Source organism: Salvelinus sp. IW2-2015, unplaced genomic scaffold, assembly GCF_002910315.2.
Source record: "Salvelinus sp. IW2-2015 unplaced genomic scaffold, ASM291031v2 Un_scaffold16450, whole genome shotgun sequence".
In the NCBI taxonomy this organism is placed as follows: domain Eukaryota; kingdom Metazoa; phylum Chordata; class Actinopteri; order Salmoniformes; family Salmonidae; genus Salvelinus; species Salvelinus sp. IW2-2015.
In genome coordinates, this window is record NW_019957592.1 from 410,768 (window position 1) to 433,712 (window position 22,945).

General features: G+C 40.9%; 1 protein-coding gene across 1 annotated transcript; it reads left to right on the forward strand.

Moving 5' to 3' along the window:
- The first annotated feature begins 1,734 nt into the window (after positions 1-1,734).
- tpcn3 (two pore segment channel 3) lies at positions 1,735-20,720 on the forward strand. The gene is made up of 19 exons (XM_024146569.2): positions 1,735-1,962; positions 2,806-2,888; positions 3,201-3,315; positions 3,795-3,923; positions 5,125-5,241; positions 5,394-5,512; positions 9,506-9,607; positions 11,084-11,210; positions 11,941-12,145; positions 12,439-12,583; positions 14,968-15,153; positions 15,657-15,721; positions 16,874-16,961; positions 17,207-17,276; positions 17,976-18,195; positions 18,528-18,618; positions 18,882-18,995; positions 19,416-19,528; positions 19,921-20,720. The coding sequence occupies exons 1-19, from the start codon at positions 1,840-1,842 to the stop codon at positions 20,058-20,060; spliced, it is 2,352 nt and encodes a 783-aa protein (XP_024002337.1). The 5' UTR covers positions 1,735-1,839; the 3' UTR covers positions 20,061-20,720.
- The last annotated feature ends 2,225 nt before the right edge of the window (positions 20,721-22,945 follow it).

Sequence of the window (22,945 nt, forward strand, 5' to 3'; positions counted from 1 at the left end):
ATAAAGGTGAAATAAAAAAAATATTAAAAAAATTCATTATCTCAGCCAATCATGGCTAGCGGGAAGATTCCTGACGTTTTCCGCGGCTAAACCAACTAGGCTCATAATTTAACAATTGTTTTCGTATTTACAGATGGTATACAAGTTTTTATGAAGGCACATGAAAGCGTACATGTTCCAGAAGGCATTTCCCCCCCCCCCCAAAAAAATAGCTCTCCTGTCAAGGAGTGACATACGCCTAGTTTCCTGAAATTAGTCACATTTGGTACGGACCAAAAATCTTAGGAACGTTGAAATCAAGGCCGCTGGACTACACACAAAAAAAGTCACTGTCAGTCCATGCTTAGTAGGTAATAAACCCTACCTGGTTACAATGAGAGCAAGATCATTTGTATTTGTCTTTATTTGCAAGTCAAGCACCGATCATCATGTCACAAGCGTATAAATAAGGCCCCTAAAATTGTATACAAAATGGCTGGAAAATAAAATGGTTTGATGGAAACATGGCTAATGTTATCAAAAGCAAAGTAAAGCATTAATGATCAAAGTTTAAGGGATGCTGGCCCATGTTGACTCCAATGCTTCTCACAGTTGAGTCAAGTTGGTTGGATGTTCTTTGGGTGGTGGACAATTGTTGATACACTTGGGAAACTGTTATGCATGAAAAACCCAGGAGCGTTGCAGTTCTTGACACACCCAAACTGGTGCTCCTGTCACCTACTACCATCATAGTTTGGGATTTTTTTGCCCACACTGGCACATATCAGACTGCTAATACAGGACTATTAAAGGCCCAGTGCACTACTTTTGTGAAAAGTATCACCCCCAGGTGCAGTGTTGCCAACTTAGCAACTTTGTCGCTATATTTAGCGAGTATTCAGACCCCTCTAGCGACACATTTTCAATAAAACTAGCAACTGTTTCTGGTGTTATTGGGGACTTTGAGACTCTGACGTGAAAGCACGTATCGTTCTTACTCTTCTCAACGAGCAGCGGGTGCTGCCGTGGGCCCCACCCCCGTCCCAAAGCACTCACAGGCGGCCCGGTCCCTCCCAGCTTTGCAGTCAGAGCAGGAGATGTTCACCCCTACTTCCCGCATCTATGACTAACATACACCGTTCAAAGGCACTTAAATGTTTTGTCTTGACAATTCACCCTCTGAATGGTACACATACACACGCCAGTATCTCAAGGCTTAAAAATCCATATTTAACCTGTATCCTCCCCTTCATCTTCACTAATTGAAGTGGATTTAACAGGTGCCATCAATAAGGGATCATAGCTTTCACCTGGATTCATCTGGTCAGTCTGTCATGGAAAGAGCAGGTGTTCCTAATGTTTTGTACACTGTGTATAGCATCAGTTTAACTTTAACATCATGTTTTCTCTAATTTGAGTGCTGTACGGACCTTGAGTTCTCACATCCCAAGAGTTCTCACATTCTGGCAACTCTACTTATGCAATAACGTTTCCTTCCAGCGCGGTCGTCTCTCCTCCGCTATTTCCGCTAAAATTGTCACATGACAGATAAAAAATCCTGGCATACAGCATTCCCTTCACAATCTTTCTGTTATCATAAAAAAAAAAAGTAGGCTATTCCATCCTCCGATTGCGACAGGAGGTCAAAATGTTAGCATGCCTTCAATTCGACAAAAATGTGTGATATTTGAGGGACGTATATGTAGCAGACGCAGTAACGTGCAAGAAAACAGGAGTTATAACAATTTTGGGGGGGACGACTCCCAACTCAATCACGGGATATCCTGCTAACTTAACAGGAGCGAATAGTTTATCTAGGCCTACGAAAGAGGAGAAAAGTACATTTTCAAGGGAAATGTAATGCTAAAAACAATGTCTGAACCAGATAAAAAGGAAATCACTCCAGAAGAGGCGCCGGAAAATGGAAAGGGGATAAGAAACAGTGGACATACATCTGAAACTGTGAACGGAAAGACAAAGGGTGTAAGTGATATTTTGTAGAATGTTGCTGACGTATCACCTATCGGTGCTCCGTTACATTTCCAAGTGATACGTTATATAGTATTTTCTTTCTGTCATTGTCTCATCACATATACGTAAGTTGTTTGCGTTCGTGCAGAGTACCGTATGTGCATAGTTTTATAAAGTTGCTCTGGCCTACTGTAAGCTGGATATTTTTTTAAATCATGATAATAATGCATGAAATAGTCATGCTCCAACTATAGGCTCTCTTACTGGCATGGCAATAATCCGTTTTGTCACAGCCAACACACCACGCGTGTTTTCCTTCAACGTTTATATTATACATGTCATCATGTTTGTTTGCCTATATTGGGCGGAGCCTTTTCCACTTGAAATTAGAATTTTGGTTCATTACACACTAACGTTACTTAATTATCTTCAGTTGACTGTGTTGCCTTGACACTTATCGGCCTATGTACATTATACATAGTCAATGTCCCTATTTGCTCTAATGCTTTACTGACATCAAGGATCCCACGGATTCATATGATCAGAAACTGTACCCATTGCATGACTTGACCAGTTGGATCACACACTTCATTTTTCACCCAGCGCCTGTATTTTTCAAGCGTCTTCGAGTGGTCGTGCTGACTTGGGATCACAGTTTTACCTTTTTTACATGGACAGGTGGGTGCTGATCCTAGATCAGCATTCCTACCTTGAGACACTTTATACATATAATAAACCTATAGTGCCTACTGTTTTGTGTTGTCTAGATATGGCTATGATATTGCATATATACTAAAGGTTTCATTTGCGTAGAGTATTCACCGGCTGCTTTTATTGTCTGTGGGGGTGTTCCAGGATTTTGACCTGGCAGCAGTGTACGTGTCAGACGCCCAGTATAACAGGAACATCTTTTTTGACACAACACCTCAAGCTATAAGGTAGGTAGAGATGGTTATGTTGAATGATGTTAGGTTATAGTTTCCAGAGCATTCAACTGGTTGAATATATCGAAATAGACAGAGCGTGTATTAGAATAAATACAAATAGATAGAATCTTGTCACTTGTAGCGTAAGGATAGCATTAAAGGTAGTCCTGCTATCATAGGCCGTATTTGTGTGTGTGTGTGTGTGTGTGTGTGTGTGAGGAACAGACGGGGGAAAAAAGACAACCCTCTCTCTGACTATATATGGTTGAAGATATTGGATAATTCCGTTGAAATATGATTCTGGTTGTTGCTTTTTTCCCACAGATTGTACTTGCTCTATAACCATTGGGGGTTGCAGATCCTGGTGTATGCCTTCATCCTAGTGGACCTGGCTTTGGCCATCTTTGAAGACCCAGCAGTTGTCCCTCTGCCAATATGGGTAGATATCCACAATGATATTCCTCTCAACTTGGTGCAATTCTCAGTCTTTTAAAACGCAAATGTTTTGGCCTAGAGATAATGACGCATTCCAAGCAGTATGCAGGAATTGTCTCTTGAAACTGTTACAAATAACCCAGTTTCTTTAGGCTTGTTGTATTGCTCTTTTCATGTTTTAAATATATCCACAGTTGTCCGACAGTTGTATTATGTGTAGCACTGTGTGTGACCTCTGTTTTTTGATGAGAGTACCAGGGTCGTGTTCATTAGGCCTAGGGCACATTGCAGAAATGTTCTGAAACTGAAATATTCTCATTGAACAAGTTCATGTAACCCCTCCTGTTTCAAAGCATTTTTTTCCTGTTTGCGCCAAATGAACACCACCCCGGTCAAACTGGGTTGAATTGCTAACAATTGGTTGTGCATATACCATTTTTTCCTGAATTGATAGCAGGCACACATTGTTTTTGTCTCCCTCAGGTGACCTCAGTGATCGAGCTTGTCTGTCTGGCAGCCTTCACTGCTCGGCTTGTGCATTACGCCAAAGTCATTCCCCGGGAAAGGTTTTGGAAAGACCCCAAGAACATCTGCATCTTTGTCATCATTTTGGTAGGCGCGACTCAACTACTGCAATGGAATCATTTTTAGGTGCAGGAATAAAGCACAGGGGAACAGCAATATTCCGCGGACCTCTCATTTCTTATCTGTATTATTTTTCAGCCCAGCCCTGGTGTACTCAAGTTTAGGGAGTGCGTATTACCCTCATGTTCTTTAGTGGAATACAATATAGTACAATACAACTTTATTTGTCCAACTACTACATCGGAAATTCCTTGTCTGCTCTGCTCTCTCCTACCTCTCCTCACAAGACATGAACACTAGGGTCATTGTGATTCAGTATGCATATCTCTGTCTAGATACAGGTACCTGAATAATACATTTTAATTTATTATAATACTTTTTATCTGGCGACAGCTTATACATATTCTGTATATATGAACAATACTGGAATCAAATCCAAAACCAAGGTATTGCTAACATGTATTAGTCTCGGTCATTGAAAGAAATCGCATACTACTTTGGCCAAGAAGGAATTGGGAAACGCACCCAGTGACTGTCAGTGTAGCAGCATTTGAAGGAACTGTATGACAAGTTGAGAATGTGCTGAGAAGTGCTTTGCACATTGTTGTGAAACAACCTTTAGCCCGAAGTTTCCCTGTGTCAGGGATTCTCAACTCCTAGTTACTGCCTAGTGTTAACGCTATGACTCAGTTTGATTCAGAATAAACAAATGACTCATTTTGAATGCACTGTTGGACACCGCTAACTCCTGTATTGACCATGTATGCAAACATGTATTGGTAGCGATAGATATATATATAGGTGGTAAAACATATTTCAATGTAAATTGTATGACTGGGATGGTTTTGACTCTTGATTGAGCAGTGTGTGGAAAAGTGGAGCCCAATGTTGGAATTGGGTCTAGCTTCAAGCCGTCATGCTGCTTGAAGCTAGACCCAATTCCAACTTCCAACACTGGGCTCTAATTTATGAATTTTGTCAATTGCTCTGAAATAATCCAAAATGCTGAATTGCAAATCAACCACTAGCCATTACACTCACCCGCTTCAGGATTGGATAGATGGAAACAATATGGCTACAATACAATTACCACACTAAATCTATACAATTTACTTTGATCTCCAGGAGTCGTTAGAAGTCGATTTGGAATTTAGCATACAACTTTGAATAACTACTCCCATTACAATGAAATAAACAGGGTAATAATTGACATTTTTCTCTTCCTCAGCTCTCGCTTGTTGATATGATAATTTATGGGGCGTTGAAAGCCAGTGGTTTCTACGCTGTCCGCTGGTCGCGGGTACTGAGGCCCCTCCTACTGGTCAATATCACTGAGGGACGACAGGTAAAGTCTGTCTGTCACACCATCTTCCCCCTGATTCAGAGGGGTTGGGTTAAATGCGGAAGACACATTTCGGTTTAATGCATTCAGTTGTAAAACTGACTAGGTATCCCCTTTCCTTTTCTGTCACTCACATTCTCTCTTCCTTCCTCCAGCTCCGGAGAGCGTTCCGAAGCATCCGGAACGCACTGCCTCAGATCCTCTATGTCTTCCTGCTTTTCATGTTCAGTGTGCTCATGTTCTCACTCATGGCCCTCAAACTCTTTGGGAAAAGGTAAGTCAGGATCAGGAATGTCCGGAAGTCATATGGACATGACCTGCCAGCATTGTAAAATCTAGAACAGGGGTGACAATTTTGTCTGCAGAGGCCTGGTCTAAATGCAGGCCTTTATTCCAGCCAAGCATTAACCTTAGGATGCATAGTAAACATGGCGCCACAAGAATGCATATGCCGGGTCAAAATGACCCGATAATGTAATATCTGTGTTTTATTGATATGGGTCTAAAATATTATCAATTTTGTCGAACATAATTATTTTGAGTGATGATTTGGACCGTTTAATTATTATTTTATTGTTTAAAATGTTTTTAGTCGCTCTTCAACAGTTAGATACACATTTCAATGATAACATATTATGAAATTCCATAACGGATATTGAATTACAATCAAAGTTTCACATTCAACATTTTAGTATGAAGAACAAAATAAAACCACCTTAAGCATGTTTTGTAATATTTCTTAACATTTATTTGAAAATCCAAAGTTCATCATCAATATAAATGACAACACTGACAATTTGTGAATTTAGGAAACATGAACACTAAAAGGAACAAAGTTTGTGTGTGTGTGATGCTTACTTATGCTGTCTTAGTCCATGCATTTGTTACAAACAACAAGCATGTGACTGTGCTCTTTGCAGACGGGTGTGTTGCACTGAGAACACCAGCAGCTGACTTTTCTATCCTTTGCGCTTRGGYAGAGCTGGCACTTCTTTCTCTTCTGGCCCTGGCTGCTCTGAGTGGTGGTGGCATGGCTCTCTTTCATCACCCCACAGCTTTCCATTGCCTCAGTTCATCTGTGGAGATGGGAGAACCTTCCAGAAGGACAACCATCTCTGCAGCACTCCACCAATCAGGCCTTTTATGGTAGAGTGGCCAGATGGAAGCCATTCCTCAGTAAAAGGCACATGACAGCCCGCTTGGAGTTTGCCAAAAGGCACATAAAGACTCTCAGACCATGAGAAACAAGATACTCTGGTCTGATGAAACCAAGATTGAACTCATTGGACGGAATGCCAAGTGTCACGTCTGGAGGAAAACTGCTCGTCCACTGTGACGCAATCGCTGGGGATGAACCTTCCTCTACAGTTTGTCCGGGAAAAGGTCCCACACATACCAGAAGGCTGCCAGGTGGTCCGTTGCTTCTCTGAACACACTGGTCCTCTTGTCATCAAGCCTCGGGTATCGACGGATATCCTCATATCTTCCGAACCGACATGGTGGCCTTATACATTGGATTCTGCAGTGGATCCAAAAATAGCTCCCGTGTGGAGATATCCCACCTGTTCTCCATGCCGGAGAGGAGGGTTAAACCAATGAAGGCCTTTAGTTCCTCTTTGTTGACCTCTCTCCACTCTGTCCCTTTTGCTGTCGCTCTTCTCCATCCTTCTAAATTTGTACACTTTAGGACCTCCTCAATGATGTTGTCACTAATGAACAGATCCCAGGCAACTTTTGGTGACACAACTGTTGACCCCGGGACAGGCCCTGGGCAGCTCCTCAGGATGTTATGGATTCTGGTCCTGTCTTTAGTGGTGGGAGATGTTCACTCCAGTAAGACCCCTTTTTACTCACTCTCCTCCTCAGAGGAGTCCTCCCCATCTGTATAATTTTCTAGAACAGCTGGACTACCAGGTGCATCCACAACTCCAACTTTACCCTCAGGCACATCGTCTGTGCCATCTGAATTGGATACTTCTGAGTCAGAGGCACAAATGGCTTCCTCATCCAACATCTGTAAAACCATTTTGGTTGTACAGTTGATGTCGGAAGTTTACATGCACTTAGGTTGGAGTCATTAAAACTTGCTTTTCAACTACTTCACAAATCTCTTGTTAACAAACTATAGTTTTGGCAAGTCGGTTAGGACATCTACTTGGCATGACACAAGTAATTTTTCCAACAATTGTTTACAGACAGATTATTTCACTTATAGTTCACTGTATCACAATTCCAGTGGGTCAGAAGTTTACAAACACTAAGTTGACTGTGCCTTTAAACAGCTTGGGAAATTCCAGAAAATTATGTAATGGCTTTAGAAGCTTCTGGTAGGCTAATTTACATAATTTAAGTCAATTGGAGGTGTACCTGTGGATGCATTTCAAGGCTTACCTTCAAACTCGGTGCCTGTTTGCCTGACATCATGGGAAAATCTAAAGAAATAAGCCAAGACCTCAGAAAAAAAGATTGTAGACCTCCACAAGTCTGGTTCATCCTTTGGAACAATTTCCAAACTAGAGATGAACGTACTTTGATGCAAAAAGTGCAAATCAATCCCAGAACAACAGCAAAGGACCTTGTGAAGATGTTGGAGGAAACGGGTACAAAAGTATCTATATCCACAGTAAAACGAGTCCYATATCGACATAACCTGAAAGGCCGCTCAGCAAGGAAGAAGCCACTGCACCGAAACCGCCATTAAAAAATGCCAGACTAGGGTTTGCAACTGCACAATGGGACAAAGATCGTACTTTTTGGAGAAATGTCCTCTGGTCTGATGAAACAAAAATAGAACTGTTTGGCCATAATGACCATCGTTATGTTTGGAGGAAAAAGGGGGAGGCTTGCAAGTCGAAGAACACCATCCCAGCCGTGAAGCACGGGGGTGGCAGCATCCTGTTGTGGGGGTGCTTTGCTGCAGGAGGGACTTGTGAACTTCACAAAATAGATGGCATCATTAGGTGGGAAAATTATGTGGATATATTGAAGCAACATCTTAAGACATCAGTCAGGAAGTTAAATCTTAGTCGCAAATGGGTCTTCCAAATGAACATTGACCCCAAGCATACTTCCAAAGTTGTGGCAGAATAGCTTAAGGAGAACAAAGTCAAGGTATTGGAGTGGCCATCACAAAGCCCTGACCTCAATCCTATAGAACATTTGTGGGCAGAGCTGAAAAAGCGTGTGCGAGCAAGGAGGCCTACAAACCTGACTCGGTTACACCAGCTTTGTCAGGAGGAATGGGCCAAAATTCACCCAACTTATTGTGGGAAGCTTGTAGAAGGCTACTTGAAACGTTTGACCCAAGTTAAACAATTTAAAGGCAATGCTACCAAAACTAATTGAGTGTATGTAAACTTCTGACCCACTGGGAATGTGATGAAAGAAATAAAAGCTTAAATAAATCATTGTCTCTTAAAATAAAGTGGTGATCCTAACTGACCTAAAACAGGGAAATTTTACTTGGATTAATGTCAGGAATTGTGAAAAGTGTTTAAATGTATTTGGCTAAGGTGTATGTAAACTTCCGACTTCAACTGTATATCTGTCTACATTCTTATGAGCCTCCTTATGAAACTGCTTTTACTCAATGAGTTAAAAAGGAGAAATGAAAACGGTGATTAATGAACATTAAAAACAAGATTATATTAATTATTTCGATTTTTATTGTTGTAACAAAGAAAAGTGCAATGCAGTGGATTCCATAGGAAATACATACGGGTAATATTTGACCCACACATGAAAACTAGGGGTAGGGAAGCAAACTCTTTTTTACTTTAAAAAAAATAAGAAATTAAAAAACAAAACTAGGGTTAACAAATCTGATTCAACTCCTATTCTATCAAGCCTTTTATTGAATCAGGCGTGTTCATGCTGGGTTGGAACAAAAGCCTGCACCCATGCTGGTCTGGTATAGTTGGCAAGCAAAGAATTACTACCAAATGTGTAGCACTTCATAAAGTTGCTCTGAAAAATACCGTAGTTGCCTCTATAAGAGAAGGTCTAGAATCAACTTTTCTATCCCAAACCTAATCTTAGCCCCTCAGAGCACTGCTTTTCTTTCTGATGGTTATGTCATCCTACACCATCCTTGTGTGGTTAGTAGAGGACATTCATCCATACTTCCTGTTTGCAAAGAGGGAGGGGGCTAGGATTAAGTTGCCCTTAGACACTCAACCAGGGTAATTTCTGAAGTTTTTTTTGGGGGGGGGGGGCATTGTTGTTGAACATAATGCACACCACATTTGTGCTGCTGCTTTCTCCCTAGGGGCCTTAAAACAATAGAGGGACGCCCCTATTTCACCAACTATCTGGAGATTGTCTTTGATCTCTATGTCCTAGTCACGACTGCCAACAGCCCGGATATCATGTGAGTACCCTGGATACATTATCCAACCATATTTCCTTATGATTTTTGTTAAGACTTTATTGTGATTTTTTTGTTATGAAATCTAGCAAGATTTGAATTCTTCTTTTTAAAGCTAGAATCCTTAATTGAAAAAATAACAAAGCTGGCACCCCCCCTCTGTTTTGGTAAAAAGCTTAGGGATGGGCTTCGAGAAATGTAACCCCTTGCATTCATAGCTCTGTCTATGAATTTGACAGTGATGACTGTCCACTATATCACAAATATAGTTTTAACCATGTTTTGAGGCTAGACAGTGTTTGTTTTTACTCCAATGTTTGTAAACAATCTTATATTTTGGGTTCTGATGGAGTATGACAGTTGGACTGAGCTCATGAGGCATTTATCAGTTATTCTTTGAAGAATCAATGGGTATTTATCATTAATTTATAAGTCAGAAAGTGGATGTAGCATTTAAGGATTCTAGCTTTAACTGTGACTTGATTTGTAGTGCAACTTTTAGTGCAACTTTAAGCGCAATGCCCCTTTCTATATACACTTAGTGGCCAGTTTATTAGGTACACCCATATAGTACTGGGTCGGATCCCACTTTGCCTCCAGAACAGCCTGAATTCTTCGGGGCATGGAAACGTTGCTCAAGGGACCTAACGTGTACCAGGAAAACATTACCCCACCACCACCAGCCCATACATTTGAAACCAAGCAGGATTGAGCCATGGACCCATGCTGTCTAGGCCAAATCTTGATGACGCAACAGGAACTTTGATTTGTCGGACCAGGCAATGTTTTTCCACTACTCAAATGTCCAGTGTTTGCAATCGTGTGCACACTGGAGCTGCTTATTTTTGTTATTAGTTGATAGGAATGGAACCCGGTGTTATAGCCCATCCGTGTCAAAGACCGACGAGTTGTGCGTTCCCGAGATGCCGTTCTGCACACCACTGTTGTACTGGGCCGTTATTTACCGATTTGTGGCCGGATGCACCATTCTCGGTAAACCCTAGACACTGGCGCACATGAAAAGGCCAGGTAGACGGACATTTCTGAGATACTGGAACCGTCGCACCTAGGACTGATGATTATACCACGTTCAAAGTCGCTTAAGTCCCTCGTTTTGCCATTCTAATGTTCAATCGAACAGTAATTGAATGTCTCTGCCTATCTGCCTGCTTGATATAGCAAGCCACGGCCACGTGACTCCCTGTCTGTAGGAGCGAACCATTTCCGTGAAAGGGTGGTGTACCTAATAAACCTACAACAATTTTGCTGGGAGTAGATTATACTTGCAATGATGGTGATACATGGTGGGTTTTGCCTACTGAAGTTGAATAAACTGGTTGTTAGTCGCTCTGGATAAGAGCCTCTGCTAAATGACTAAACTGTAAAATATCACATGAGTAATTTAATTGTTTAATCTTTAATATACAGACACTTACGTGTCTGTATATTAAATATTTTTGTCTTTATTTCCCTACGTAGGATGCCAGCGTACAACTTTAGCGTTTTCTTTGCTGTGTTCTTCATCACCTATATCCTCATCAACACCTACATCTTCATGTCAGTGTTCTTGGCGGTCGTGTACAACAACTACAAAAAGTACCTGAAGGTAGAGTGGGTGGACACGACAATGATATAAGCAATTTCTTTGCAGATTTGCTCCTTTTGTTGGTTCTGATATGGTTTGTTTCATTCTGTGTCAGAGCGTGTCTGAATGAGCTAGTTGAACGTCACATAACTTTGATAGGTTGTTGCTTAAAGGTAGCTATTTTGAGTGCTTTTGTGTTTTATTATGAAATTCAATATTGGTGACTTTAAAATGTAAGTAGCCTTGGCTTGTGTGAGATGGAATGGCTCATAGGAGAATCTCCTGGCTCTGTAGCTTAAGGCAGCTTGGTGTACAAGTACACTCCCCAAGAAAGGATGCTAGTCTATCGCAGGGCCTTACCCTCAAATCTCATTAATGCTAAGTGCCAAGCAGAGACCCACCAGGTACCATTTTTACAGTCTTTGGTATGACGCCGCTGGTCATCGAATTCCTAACATTCCAATCTCAGGGCGGACACTCTAACCACAAGCCCGCTGAGTTGGTGAGAAAAGTGAGCGGCTGATAATTGTGTGGTATCTAAAAGGACTCATTCATCTTCACTGATCTGAGGTTGTAGGTCAAGTGATGTCACTTCACCCATGTGCTTTGTGGTGAAGTTTCCTCTAGGTACAGGTTTAGGATCCCCTCCCCCAATCATAACCTCCACCATTTGTGGGGAAAATGCTAAACTGAGCCAAGATCAGTGTCTACGGGCAACTTCATCCTACTCCTATCCTATGTACCCAATCAGGAAGAAGTACGGCAGCTCGTCAGGGCCAAGAGGCACAAGATGGTGCGTGCCTTCGGCGTGCTGCAGGAGAGGAAGGGAGAGGAGGAGCCTGTGGTAAGCCAGGCCTGTTGGAACCAGCTTGTGCGGTTCGTCCAGCCGGACATCAGCAACGCTCACAGGGAGCTTCTGTGGAGCGTCTCCGACGACAACAACAAAGGCTGCATAGGTGAGTGGTTGGAGTCTACTTCACAGAGAGACCCACACAAAGCTGTGTTACATGCTGAGTAAATTGCAGATGGACCTGTATTGGTGTTTAATATGTCAGCTAACATCCACATCATATATTTGAAGCCCAAATTCCCAGTCACTGACATGGTACACAACCATTGGTTCATGCAATGCAATGCCTGCAATGTAGTTACCCTGGAACGCGACCGTAGTGTTACCCAAGATGACAAATGCAGCACCTGCTTTGAGCTGAAGCCTTAATTCATTTCATCCGTCCATCCACCTGTGCAGGGAAAGTGGCATTTGTTCAGCTTGCGGACCTCCTGAACATCCAGGTGATCATGATGAAGTCACGGCCTCACCCCCTCAAGACATGGCTCCCCTCTCTCTATCTCTCCTCCCCCAGTCGTCTCGTCTGCCGCATGGTCCAGCACAGGTGAGTGCAGCCAATGAGTGTAGACGTTACTCAGCAGATGTACAGGGAAGAGGTTTGGGGGAGCGTGTGAAAGTATCTGAAAGTAGACAGTGCCTTCAGAAAGTATTCAGACCCCTTGACTTTTTCCACATTTTGTTACAGCCTTATTCTAAAATGTATTATATTGTTTTGTTTTCTTCAATCTACACACAATACCTCATAATGACAAGGCAAAAACAGGTTTTTAGAAATGTTTGCTAATTTATTTAAAGTAAATAACATATCACATTTTACATAAGAATTCTCACCCTTTACTCAGTACTTTGTTGAAGCACCTTTGGCAGCAATTACAATCTTGAGTCTTTTTGGGTATGACACTACAAGCATGGCACACCTCTATTTGGGGAGTTTCTCCCATTTCTTCTCAAACTCTGTCAGGTTAGATGGGGAGCATAGCTGCACAGCTATTTTCAGGTCTCTCCAGAGATGTTCAAGTCCGGGCTCTGGCTGGGCCACTCAAGGACTTCGAGAGACTTGTCCCGAAGCCACTCTTGTGTTGTCTTAACCTGTTTCGGCTGGGGGTTCCGCGGGCAGAACATTTTGACAACACCCAGTGAAATTGCAGAGCGCGAAATTATTTTTTTTGTTGTTGAAATATTTAACTTTCATACAATCACAAGTGCAATACACCAAATTAAAGCTTAACTTCTTGTTAATCCAGCCACCGTGTTTCAACTAATCCAACTTTAGGTATTTTAAAACGTAAATAATCGATAAAATATAAGACGGGATAAACTGCGTTCAATAGCAGATAAAATGAAAGTGGCGCGAGCTTCAGGTCACGCGCCCCAAACAAAACAGTCCACTTGGCTATCCACCCAGAAAGGAAATGGCTACTTCTTCATTTCTCAAAGGAAAAACATCAACCAATTTCTAAAGACTGTTGACATCTAGTGGAAGCCATATGAACTGCAACCAGATGCCTCAGAAATCTAGATTCACATAGAAACCAATTGAAAACAGTCACCTCAACAAACAAAAAAAACCTGGATGGTTTGTCCTGCCAAATAAGTTTGGTTATACTCACAGACATAATCTTAACAGTTTTAGAAACTTTAGAGTGTTTTCTATCCAAATCTACCAATTATATGCATATCCTAGCTTCTGGGCCTGAGTAGCAGGCAGGTTACTTTGGGCACGCTTTTCATCCGGACGTGAAAATACCGCCTCCTAGCCCGAAGAGGTTTTAACTGTGTGCTTAGGGTCGTTGTCCTGTTGAAGGTGAACCTTTGCCCCAGTCTGAGGTCCTGAGTGCCCTGGAGCAGCTTTTCACCAAGGATCTCTCTACTTTGCTCCGTTAATCTTTGCCTCGATCCTGACCAGTCTCCCAGTCCCTGCCACTGAAAAACACCCCCACAGCAAGATGCTGCCACCACCGTGCTTCACCGTAGGGATGATGCCAGGTTTCCTCCAGATGCATTCAGGCCAAAGAGTTAAATTTTGGTTTCATCATACCAGAGAATCTTGTTTCTCATGCTTTGAGAGTCTTTAGGTGCCTTTTGGCAAACTCCAAGCGGCTGTCATGTGCCTTTTTACTGAGGAGTGGCTTCCTTCTGGCCACTCTACCATAAAGGCCTGATAGGTGGAGTGCTGCAGAGATGGTTGTCCTTCTGGAAGGTTCTCCCATCTCCACAGAGGAACTCTAGAGCTCTGTCAGCGTGACAGGGTTCTTGGTCACTTACCTGACGAAGGCCCTTCTCCCCCGATTGCTCAGTTTGGCCAGGCGGCCAGCTCTAGGAAGAGTCTTGGTGGTATATAACTTCTTCCACTTTAAGAATGATGGAGGCCACTGTGTTCTTGAGGACCTTCAATGCTGCAGACATTTTATGGTACCCTTCCCCAAATCTGTGCCTCGATACAATCCTGTCTTGGAGCTCTACGGACAATTTCCTTTGACCTCATGTTTTGGTTTTTGCTCTGACATGCACTCTCAACTGTGGGACCTTTTATATAGACAGAAGTGTGCTTTTTCAAATCTTGTCCAATCAATTAAATGTATCACAGGTGGACTCCAAACAAGTTGTAGGAACATCTCACGGATTATGAATGGAAACAGGATGTACCTGAGCTCAATTTCAAGTCTCATAGCAAAGGGTCTGAATACTTATGTAAATAAGGTATTTCTGTTTTATTTTTAATAAATGTGCAAACATTTCTAGAAACCTGTTTTTTGCTTTGTCATTATGGGGTATTGTGTGTAGATTGAGGATTTTTATGTATTTAATCCATTTTAGAATACGGCTGTAACGTAACAAAATGTGGGAAAAAGTCAAAGGGTCTGAATACTTTCCCAAGGCACTGTATATCTTTGTGTTTCTTTCCGTGTGTGTGTGTGTGATATCCAGGGCGTTCATGTACACCTACGACCTGATCATCCTGGTTAACGCGGTGTTCATCGGCCTGGACGAGGAGGACCCGCTGATAGCCAACGTAGAGTGGGCTTTCCTGGTTCTCTATCTCCTAGAGATCCTCCTCAAACTGTACAGCTTCGAACCGCGTGCCTTCTTCTCCAGACACCAGTTCTGGAACTGGTGAGAATCCCAAGCATTTTTGTACGGTAACGCAGGCAGCGATTTAAGCCTAGTCCTGGACTAAAAAGCATGCTTACTGAAGAATCTCCATTGAGCTTGCTTTTTAATCCAGGACAAAACTCAATCTTAATCTGGGAAACCAACCCTTTATGTAGCCAGTAGTAGTATACATAGTATAATTTGTTGTTTTCCCTTCAAATACTTTGAGCGTTTTGAGGGTCTGCACTTTTTTGACTGTTCCAAGCTCAATCAAGCACGGCTAAAGTTGAAAGAAAGAAAACCAGTACTATTTCAACCCAGGTCTGCTCAATATTAGTAGGAAAGTTTTATGTTCCCCTTACGCCATGTAGATGCAGCATCCTTAATTCTGTGACCAAGGCTTGCGTACTTAAGTGGTACTAGCTGATTAGGTATATGATGATTGAATTGCAATGAAAAGAGACCGTTTCTGCTTCGGTTTAGTTACTTGTGTAGTAATATCTTCCTCACCACTATGCACACAGGTTTGACACCATCATTGTCATCACTGCCTTGATTGCTATGATCATCAATTCAGCAGTGAAATTATGTAAGTAAAACCTAAATCTGTGTTAGGGAAGGGAAAAGGGATACCTTTAGGGAAGGTTAGGGAAGGGAAAAGGGAAAAGGGGGGGGGGGGGGCTGCCTTAATTGACATCCATGTCATTGACGCCCAGTGCAGCAGTGTACTACTACATATTTTTAAGTTTGAGGATTCAAAACCAAAATGGGCCATGTTCCTGGACACAGACTAAACGTAGTCCTGGATTAGAATTCCATTAGATTCTCCATTGAGCATGCTTTTTATTCCGGGATTAGGCATAATCTGCATCCGGGGGAAACAGGCCCAATATGTCTTTTAAATCTAGCACATTGTGTTATTCGATGACTTCCACTCTTTACTCACAAACAGTAAATAGTTATTTCTTTGTTATTTTTCTTTAAGGGCTCAGCAGCAGTGTGCCTACATTTCAGATTGTAGTCCACCATGCCATTTGAGAGAACTTTTACCGTCATTGTTTATATTAAGGCAAATACAATATCCAACTTAATTGCCCATTTTTGTGTGCGGTTTGCTGTTCCTCATGAGCCACCCTCTGATGGCGGTTCATTGTTAATGCTGGCTGCTGTTGACATTGAGCTAACATTGGGGTGTTACGTTATTTCAACGCTGTGCTGGCTCTGGGAAGCAGGAGTGGACGGTCACCTATAGTAAGCCTCTCATTGGTTTGTTGGAGTCATCCTATTGTTTCTGTTGCCCATAGCTCTTTGACCCTTTCATGTATTATTTTAAACCTATTGAATGAGGGGTCATCGTTTTCTTTCATTTTTGAAAATGAGCAAAAGTACAATGAAAGATTTAAAATAGTACTTTATTCATGTTTTATTGATGACTTCTGATAGATACTCATCAATTAAATTATTGAAAAATCAGTATAGTATATAATGACATTGGTAGTGGGTGGCATACATTGGCAATGGATGAGGTGTTTCCTACTGTGAGGAGCTTGTTGAAAAGCGCTATAAACCAAACATCTGCCTCCTATGTTGACTTGGGATGCTGTTTATTTTCTTTGTGTCCTTTTTTTCTTTATGCTATCGATGGTGCCCTCTTGCAGCATAGAACACATGCATGTAAAATGATTTAGCCCTCCGAGTCTGCCGGGCGTTCATGTTGTGATGTTCATGTGGTTTGTCCCAGCTGGAGGCTACACCAGCCGTCAGATCCTGGACATTGTGTTCATCCTGCGCATCCTGAGGCTCATACGAGTGGTGGACAACATCAAAAGGTTAGGAGGTCAAGGACTTCCATTTCCTGTATGAGCAGTGTCTGGTGTGTGTGTGTGGGCTTCAACATTAAGATGTGAACCATTATCAAACCGTTTCCCTTAACTACCTGCGCTAGTATCTGCAGTAGCTACTGTGACAAAATGAATTTGCAGAAAGACCTATACAAGTCGGATATGGTTGATTTTGATATTCTCATTCATAGACTTGGACGTGGAACTTTTCCTGATGTTCTCTCTCCCCTCAGGTTCCGTGCCATCATCAACACCCTCATCAAGATTGGACCAACGATACTCACATTCGGACAGCTCATTATCGTAAGTTGTTAGTGTGTAGTTAAGTTAAATTACACCAAGAAGTTATTGTGTTTTATTAATGATATTTATGGACCAAAGTGTGACCCTATTCCTGCATATTGAGCTTAAAGTGACAATCGGGATAACAAAGTGTACTCCCCTCCACTGTTTCACTAAAAAGCTGAGGGATGGGGCTGGAGAAATGTAACCACTCTCAAATTCATCGACAAAGCTATGGATGCAAGGACTGACCATCCATGAAATTGTAATTATAGCTGTAACCATGTTTTGAGCCTATATGGTGTTTTACATTTACTTTGTTTACAAACATTGGAGTAAAACAAGCTTATACTGTATTTTGGGTTCAGTTGAACTAAGCTCATGAGATTGAAATCATCGGATATCCCTTACAAGCGTCAAAGGTCAAGATGAATCAAATTCCGAATCTATGAGCTATGTATATCCAGCTATATGCCTCAACCCTAAATGAATGGAAAAGATAAGGATTACAATTGTGGTGCTTATGTCTTCTGTTCATTTTGGATTATGCCATACAGCTGGATCTACAAATGAGATGGTATTGGTCATTGACTCATATTTACATTACTGTATTATGATGGCTGAAAACATCAGACAATTGATTGGAGTGAAATATCCCTCTATGTAATCCTGTGTCGCAACTGATTGATTGACTGCATAGTTGTCCCATGTATTTTTCAGGTGGTCTATTACATATTCGCCATGGTTGGAATGGAGCTGTTCAAAGGGAAAATACTATTTTTCGAGGCCAACTCCACTGATCCGGCTAAGGCATTCTGTGGAAACCCTCTGCTCAAAAACTCAGTGTTCGCCAAGCACAACTACTGCAGGAACAACTTTAACGACGTCGTTTCCTCTTTTATCCTCCTACTGGAACTCACCGTGGTCAACCAGTGGCATGATATCCTTTTCCAAGCTTGGGGAAATACAGATATTAAGCTAAAAACCAATACTTTTTATGTACTCTTGTGAAAATGTTGCTCCAAGATATAAATCGTGTACTGTGATGTACAGTAAGCAGTGGTCACTGACTAAAACCTTAGTGTGTAGAGGGTTAAAAATGAGATGAAATTGCACTGTAACTCCTTTTTCTTTACTAAACAGTCTTCATGGCTTATTTTAGGACCCAGACAACTGGGTCGTTTCTCAGTGTTTCGCAAAGTTGCCAGGCTAACTTGACCACTCGGTGAAGAATTGTTACTGTTTTATTATTTTCTTTAATGTTGGTCCCACTGCTGTCCAGCGGTTTCACCGCAGTCACTCACATCTCAGCCAGGATGTTCTTCGTCCTCTTCCATATTGTAGTTGTCATCATCATTATCAAGTAAGAACAAGTTTCCTTTGAAATACTGAGAACCAAACAAACTTTTCTCAATGATACTCTATTGCTGAATTACAAATCGACCCCTAGCTCCTATTACACCCCCCCCCCCCAATATTTTGATTGGCTTGGAGGAATGTCCGCCATATTGCTTATACCCATGTAATAGTTTCAGATCTGCAGGAGTACCTATGGGGTGGTGATATGACTTGTTATTTGATAACTCACTTTGAGAATTGAGTATCGCATGCTTTTTTTCCCCTCAGTATTTTCATTGCTTTTGTCCTGGAAGCCTTCTTTGTGGAGTACACCGTAGACCAAAGTAATCTACAATCTTCACTGGAAAAGAAAATTGAGGAACTGGAATTGGGCGTCAAACAGTACGTGCCTGATAGTTTTCCAATTAGAGAAGAATATTTTTTTATGCCATGGCTTGATTTCGTATTGAGTCAGAGGGGTGAAAGTGTAGCATGCATAATTTCCTGTAGCCATGAGTCATGTTCCAAGCTAAACCACATACAGTATTCATGATGCACTGCCTTAAAATAAAAGGGTTTGCTAATTGCTTATTGGCCAGTAGATGTGGCAGACTGGGGGATGTTCAGTGAGGTGAAATATTCAGTGTTCCAGATAGAAATGTGATGAATCGAGTTGATACGATTTCCTATTCAACATGACAATCATAGCTGCTACAATCTATGCAAAACATTTCATAACATCAGAACGTTCTGTAACGATGTATCCTCCTGAACAGCCATGTTTATCTTGATGTTATTGTGCTTTCTCTTTGTGCCAATCAGAGAGAAACTGGATGGAAACTTGGTGGATGCCATGGAAACGAACGACAATGATATGGGCACCTCTGAGTCGACCAAGGAAAAACCTGCACTCATGTTCAAGATCGCCTGTAAAAGTAAGCTTTGAGGAGAATTCATTGTAGCACTGTCTGAATCACCTGTATGGTGGTATGATACATTTTATACCTTGGAAATCTATTAACGTGTATGGAAATATATGCATATGGAAATTCATGCATTTTCAAATATTATGGCTGCTATAATGTGTTGTGTATTCTGAATGTACTGAATGCACAATCATAGAATCACATTGAATCATCATAGTTTAAACAGTATGTGATGAATTATGATTTACTACCTTGAAAAAAGTTATCAAAAACCTGTGTTTTCAATAGGAAAATGTACATCTGTGTTTTTGTTAGACAAGTTCAGTTAATAGTCTACCTGAATAGGACCTTCCCTTTTAACCATCTGTACTGATCTCAGCTTTCTGCCTGCTTCCTCCCAGGATACAAAACCGTGGATGGTTTGTTACAGAGGATGTTTGAGGCRGACCTAGACCCAGAGGATTTTGCGGAAGACGAAGATTTCGATCCYAATAACCCATCAAATCTGAACTTCCCAAATCCAAACTTTGATTCKGTATAGCCGTGGTCAGAAAGGGAATAAATACACAAATACTCTAATTTAGCTTTCTGTTTTTTTTACTGGAATGTCTTATATTATCATACCTAATACTATATTTTATTAAATATTTCTAGAGGTTTATGTAAAACACAATACACTTTAAACGGGTAATATTCCTCGATGTGATATTTAGCTAGCTATTTCTTTCATTTACTTATTTTTGTAAATCTCTCACACAATCCACATTCATCAAAAATGAGATTGTATTCTTGTTTAAGTATAGATTATCAAATGCTGTTTGATAATCTCTATCATGAAGGGAAAACTGAAATGATATCAAATGGAATATCTACTGAGGTAATTTGATGCAGCATAAAAGGTTGTTTCTATTGGGAAATCTGACTCAAATACAGACTTTACTCATTTATTTTTACTTTATTTATATTGTCATTTMTGCAAAGTTTACCGGATACAGATCAGGCCTTCTACTGGACYAAAAAGCATGTTCAATGCAGAATCTCAATTGTTTAATCTGTGTCCAGGGAACCAGCCCTCGAAGTTCAGTCACATCCAACCATTACTCTGTAATGATTATAGATCAATCAAATGCTGTTTTATTATCTATGTATCTATCTATGTACATCATTATTTCTCTATTAATAAAGCATACCAGCTAARGGCTTTCTTGTGATGTATTATGTGCAGCCAAACTAACATTTCATGTAACCAAGCATTAATTTACCRGAGACTGGTTTGCTCTGACATCAGTCACTTTTTCAAGTAAGCTTTGGCCGTTTGGTGCATAGCCTACCCTACCTGACACCGTGCAGAGATTATTGCGATTGGAAACGGTTGGATAGCTACAGTGCCTTCAGAAAGTATTCACACCCCTTAGCTTGTTCTACTTTTGTTATGTTTACAGCCAATAAAAAAAAAATGTCACTGGCCTACACACAATGCATTATGGGGTATTTTTACAAATTCATAAATGAAAAGCTGAGATGTCTTGAGTCAATTATTCAATCCCTTTGTTATTGCAAGCCTATTCAAGTTCAGGAGTGCAATAAGTGTTATAACATGATTTATTTTAATGACTACCTTGTCACTAACCCATACGTGCAATTATGTGAGGCATTGGAAAACCTCCCTGGTCTTTGTGGTTGAAATTCACTGCTCGACTGAGGTTTTCCAATGCCTCAAAGAAGGGCACCTATTGGTAGATGGGTAAAAAAAATTTTTTAAAGACAGTGAATATCCCTTTGAGCATGGTGAAGTTATTAATTACGCTTTGGATGGTGTGTCAATACACCCAGTTACTACAAAGATACAGATGTTCTTCCTAACTCAGGAGAGGAAGGAAACCACCAACAGTTAGAGTTTATTGGCTGTGATAGTAAACTGAATGGATCAAAAACATTGTAGTTACTCTACAACACTAACCGAATTGGCAGAGTGAAAAGGAGGCCTGTACAGAAAAAATATTCCAAAACATGCATCCTGTTTGCTACAAGGCACTAAAGTAATACTGCAAAAATTGTGGGAAAGCAATTAACTTTTTGTCTTGCATATAAAATATGTTTGGGGATAATCCAATACAACACATTACTGAGTAGCACTCTCCATATTTTCAAGCATAGTCGCAACTGCGTCATGTTATGGTTATGCTTGTAATCCTTAAGGACAGGGGAGTTTTTAGGAAGAAAAAGAAACGGAATGGAGCTAAGCACAGGCAAAATCTTAAAGGAAAAAATGGTTCAGTCTGCTTTCCACCAGACACTGGGAGATGAATTCACCTTTCAGCAGGACAATAACCTAAAACACAAGGCCAAATCTACACTGGAGTTGCCTACCAAGAAGACAGTGTATGTTCCTGAGTGGCCCAGTTACAGTTTCACTTAAATTTTCTTGAAAATCTATGGCAAGACCTGGAAATGGTTGTCTAGCAACGATCAACAATCAATTTGAAAGAGCTTGAAGAATTTTTAAAAGAATAATGGGCAAATGTTGTACAATACAAGTGTGGAAAGTTCTTAGAGACTTACCCAGAAAGACTCACAGCTGTAATCTGCTGTAAACTTCTAACATGTATTGACTTGGGGGTTGAACACTTAACTAATCAAGCTCTATTAGTGTTTTATTTTTCAAAAATGTTAGAGATTTTTTTTTAATGTTCTTACACTTTGACAGAGTATTTTGTGTAGATCTTTGACAAAAACTATACAATTAAATMAATTTTAATCCCACTTTGTAACAACAACGTGGAAAAATTCAAGGGGTGTGAATACTTTCTGAAGGCACTGTATGTGTGCGCACTGTGCAATGTGAGTTGCCCATTCTTTATTAAAGCATATTACTTATTATCAATGGCTCATGAGTTTAGCACATATGTTAGTATTTATCATAACACAAAATATAAGAACTTTGCTATTTTGTGAYTCTTTTGGAGTTTGTTTTTACTTTATTTTCATGAAATGTATCCACTATCATTTCTTATAACCAACAATAACTTTTGAACATCAGATCAGCATTTACTTACCCCRATTGTGGCTTCGACTTCGACTCATCTGCCCTGGGCTCTCTGTAATTCCAACCCAATTTTCAGGGTATGCAAGCAGAAACGCTGGTGTTACAGAGGCAGGAGACGGGGAGGCCTGGCAAGATTAAAGCAAAGGGAAAACCTCTCACCTCTTCCCTCCATTCTATTGCCAATCACTTCATAATAAGATGGATGACCTCCGATCGCGGATTTGCTACCAACCGGACTCTCATAACGGCAATATCCTCTGCTTTTCTGAAACAGACAAGATATCCCCCTTGGCTATTCTCCATTCACAGGAGAGTAGAGTCCGGGAATTAAGAGGGGGGGGGGGGGATTTCCCTTCTTATCTACAACAAATGGTTTGCTG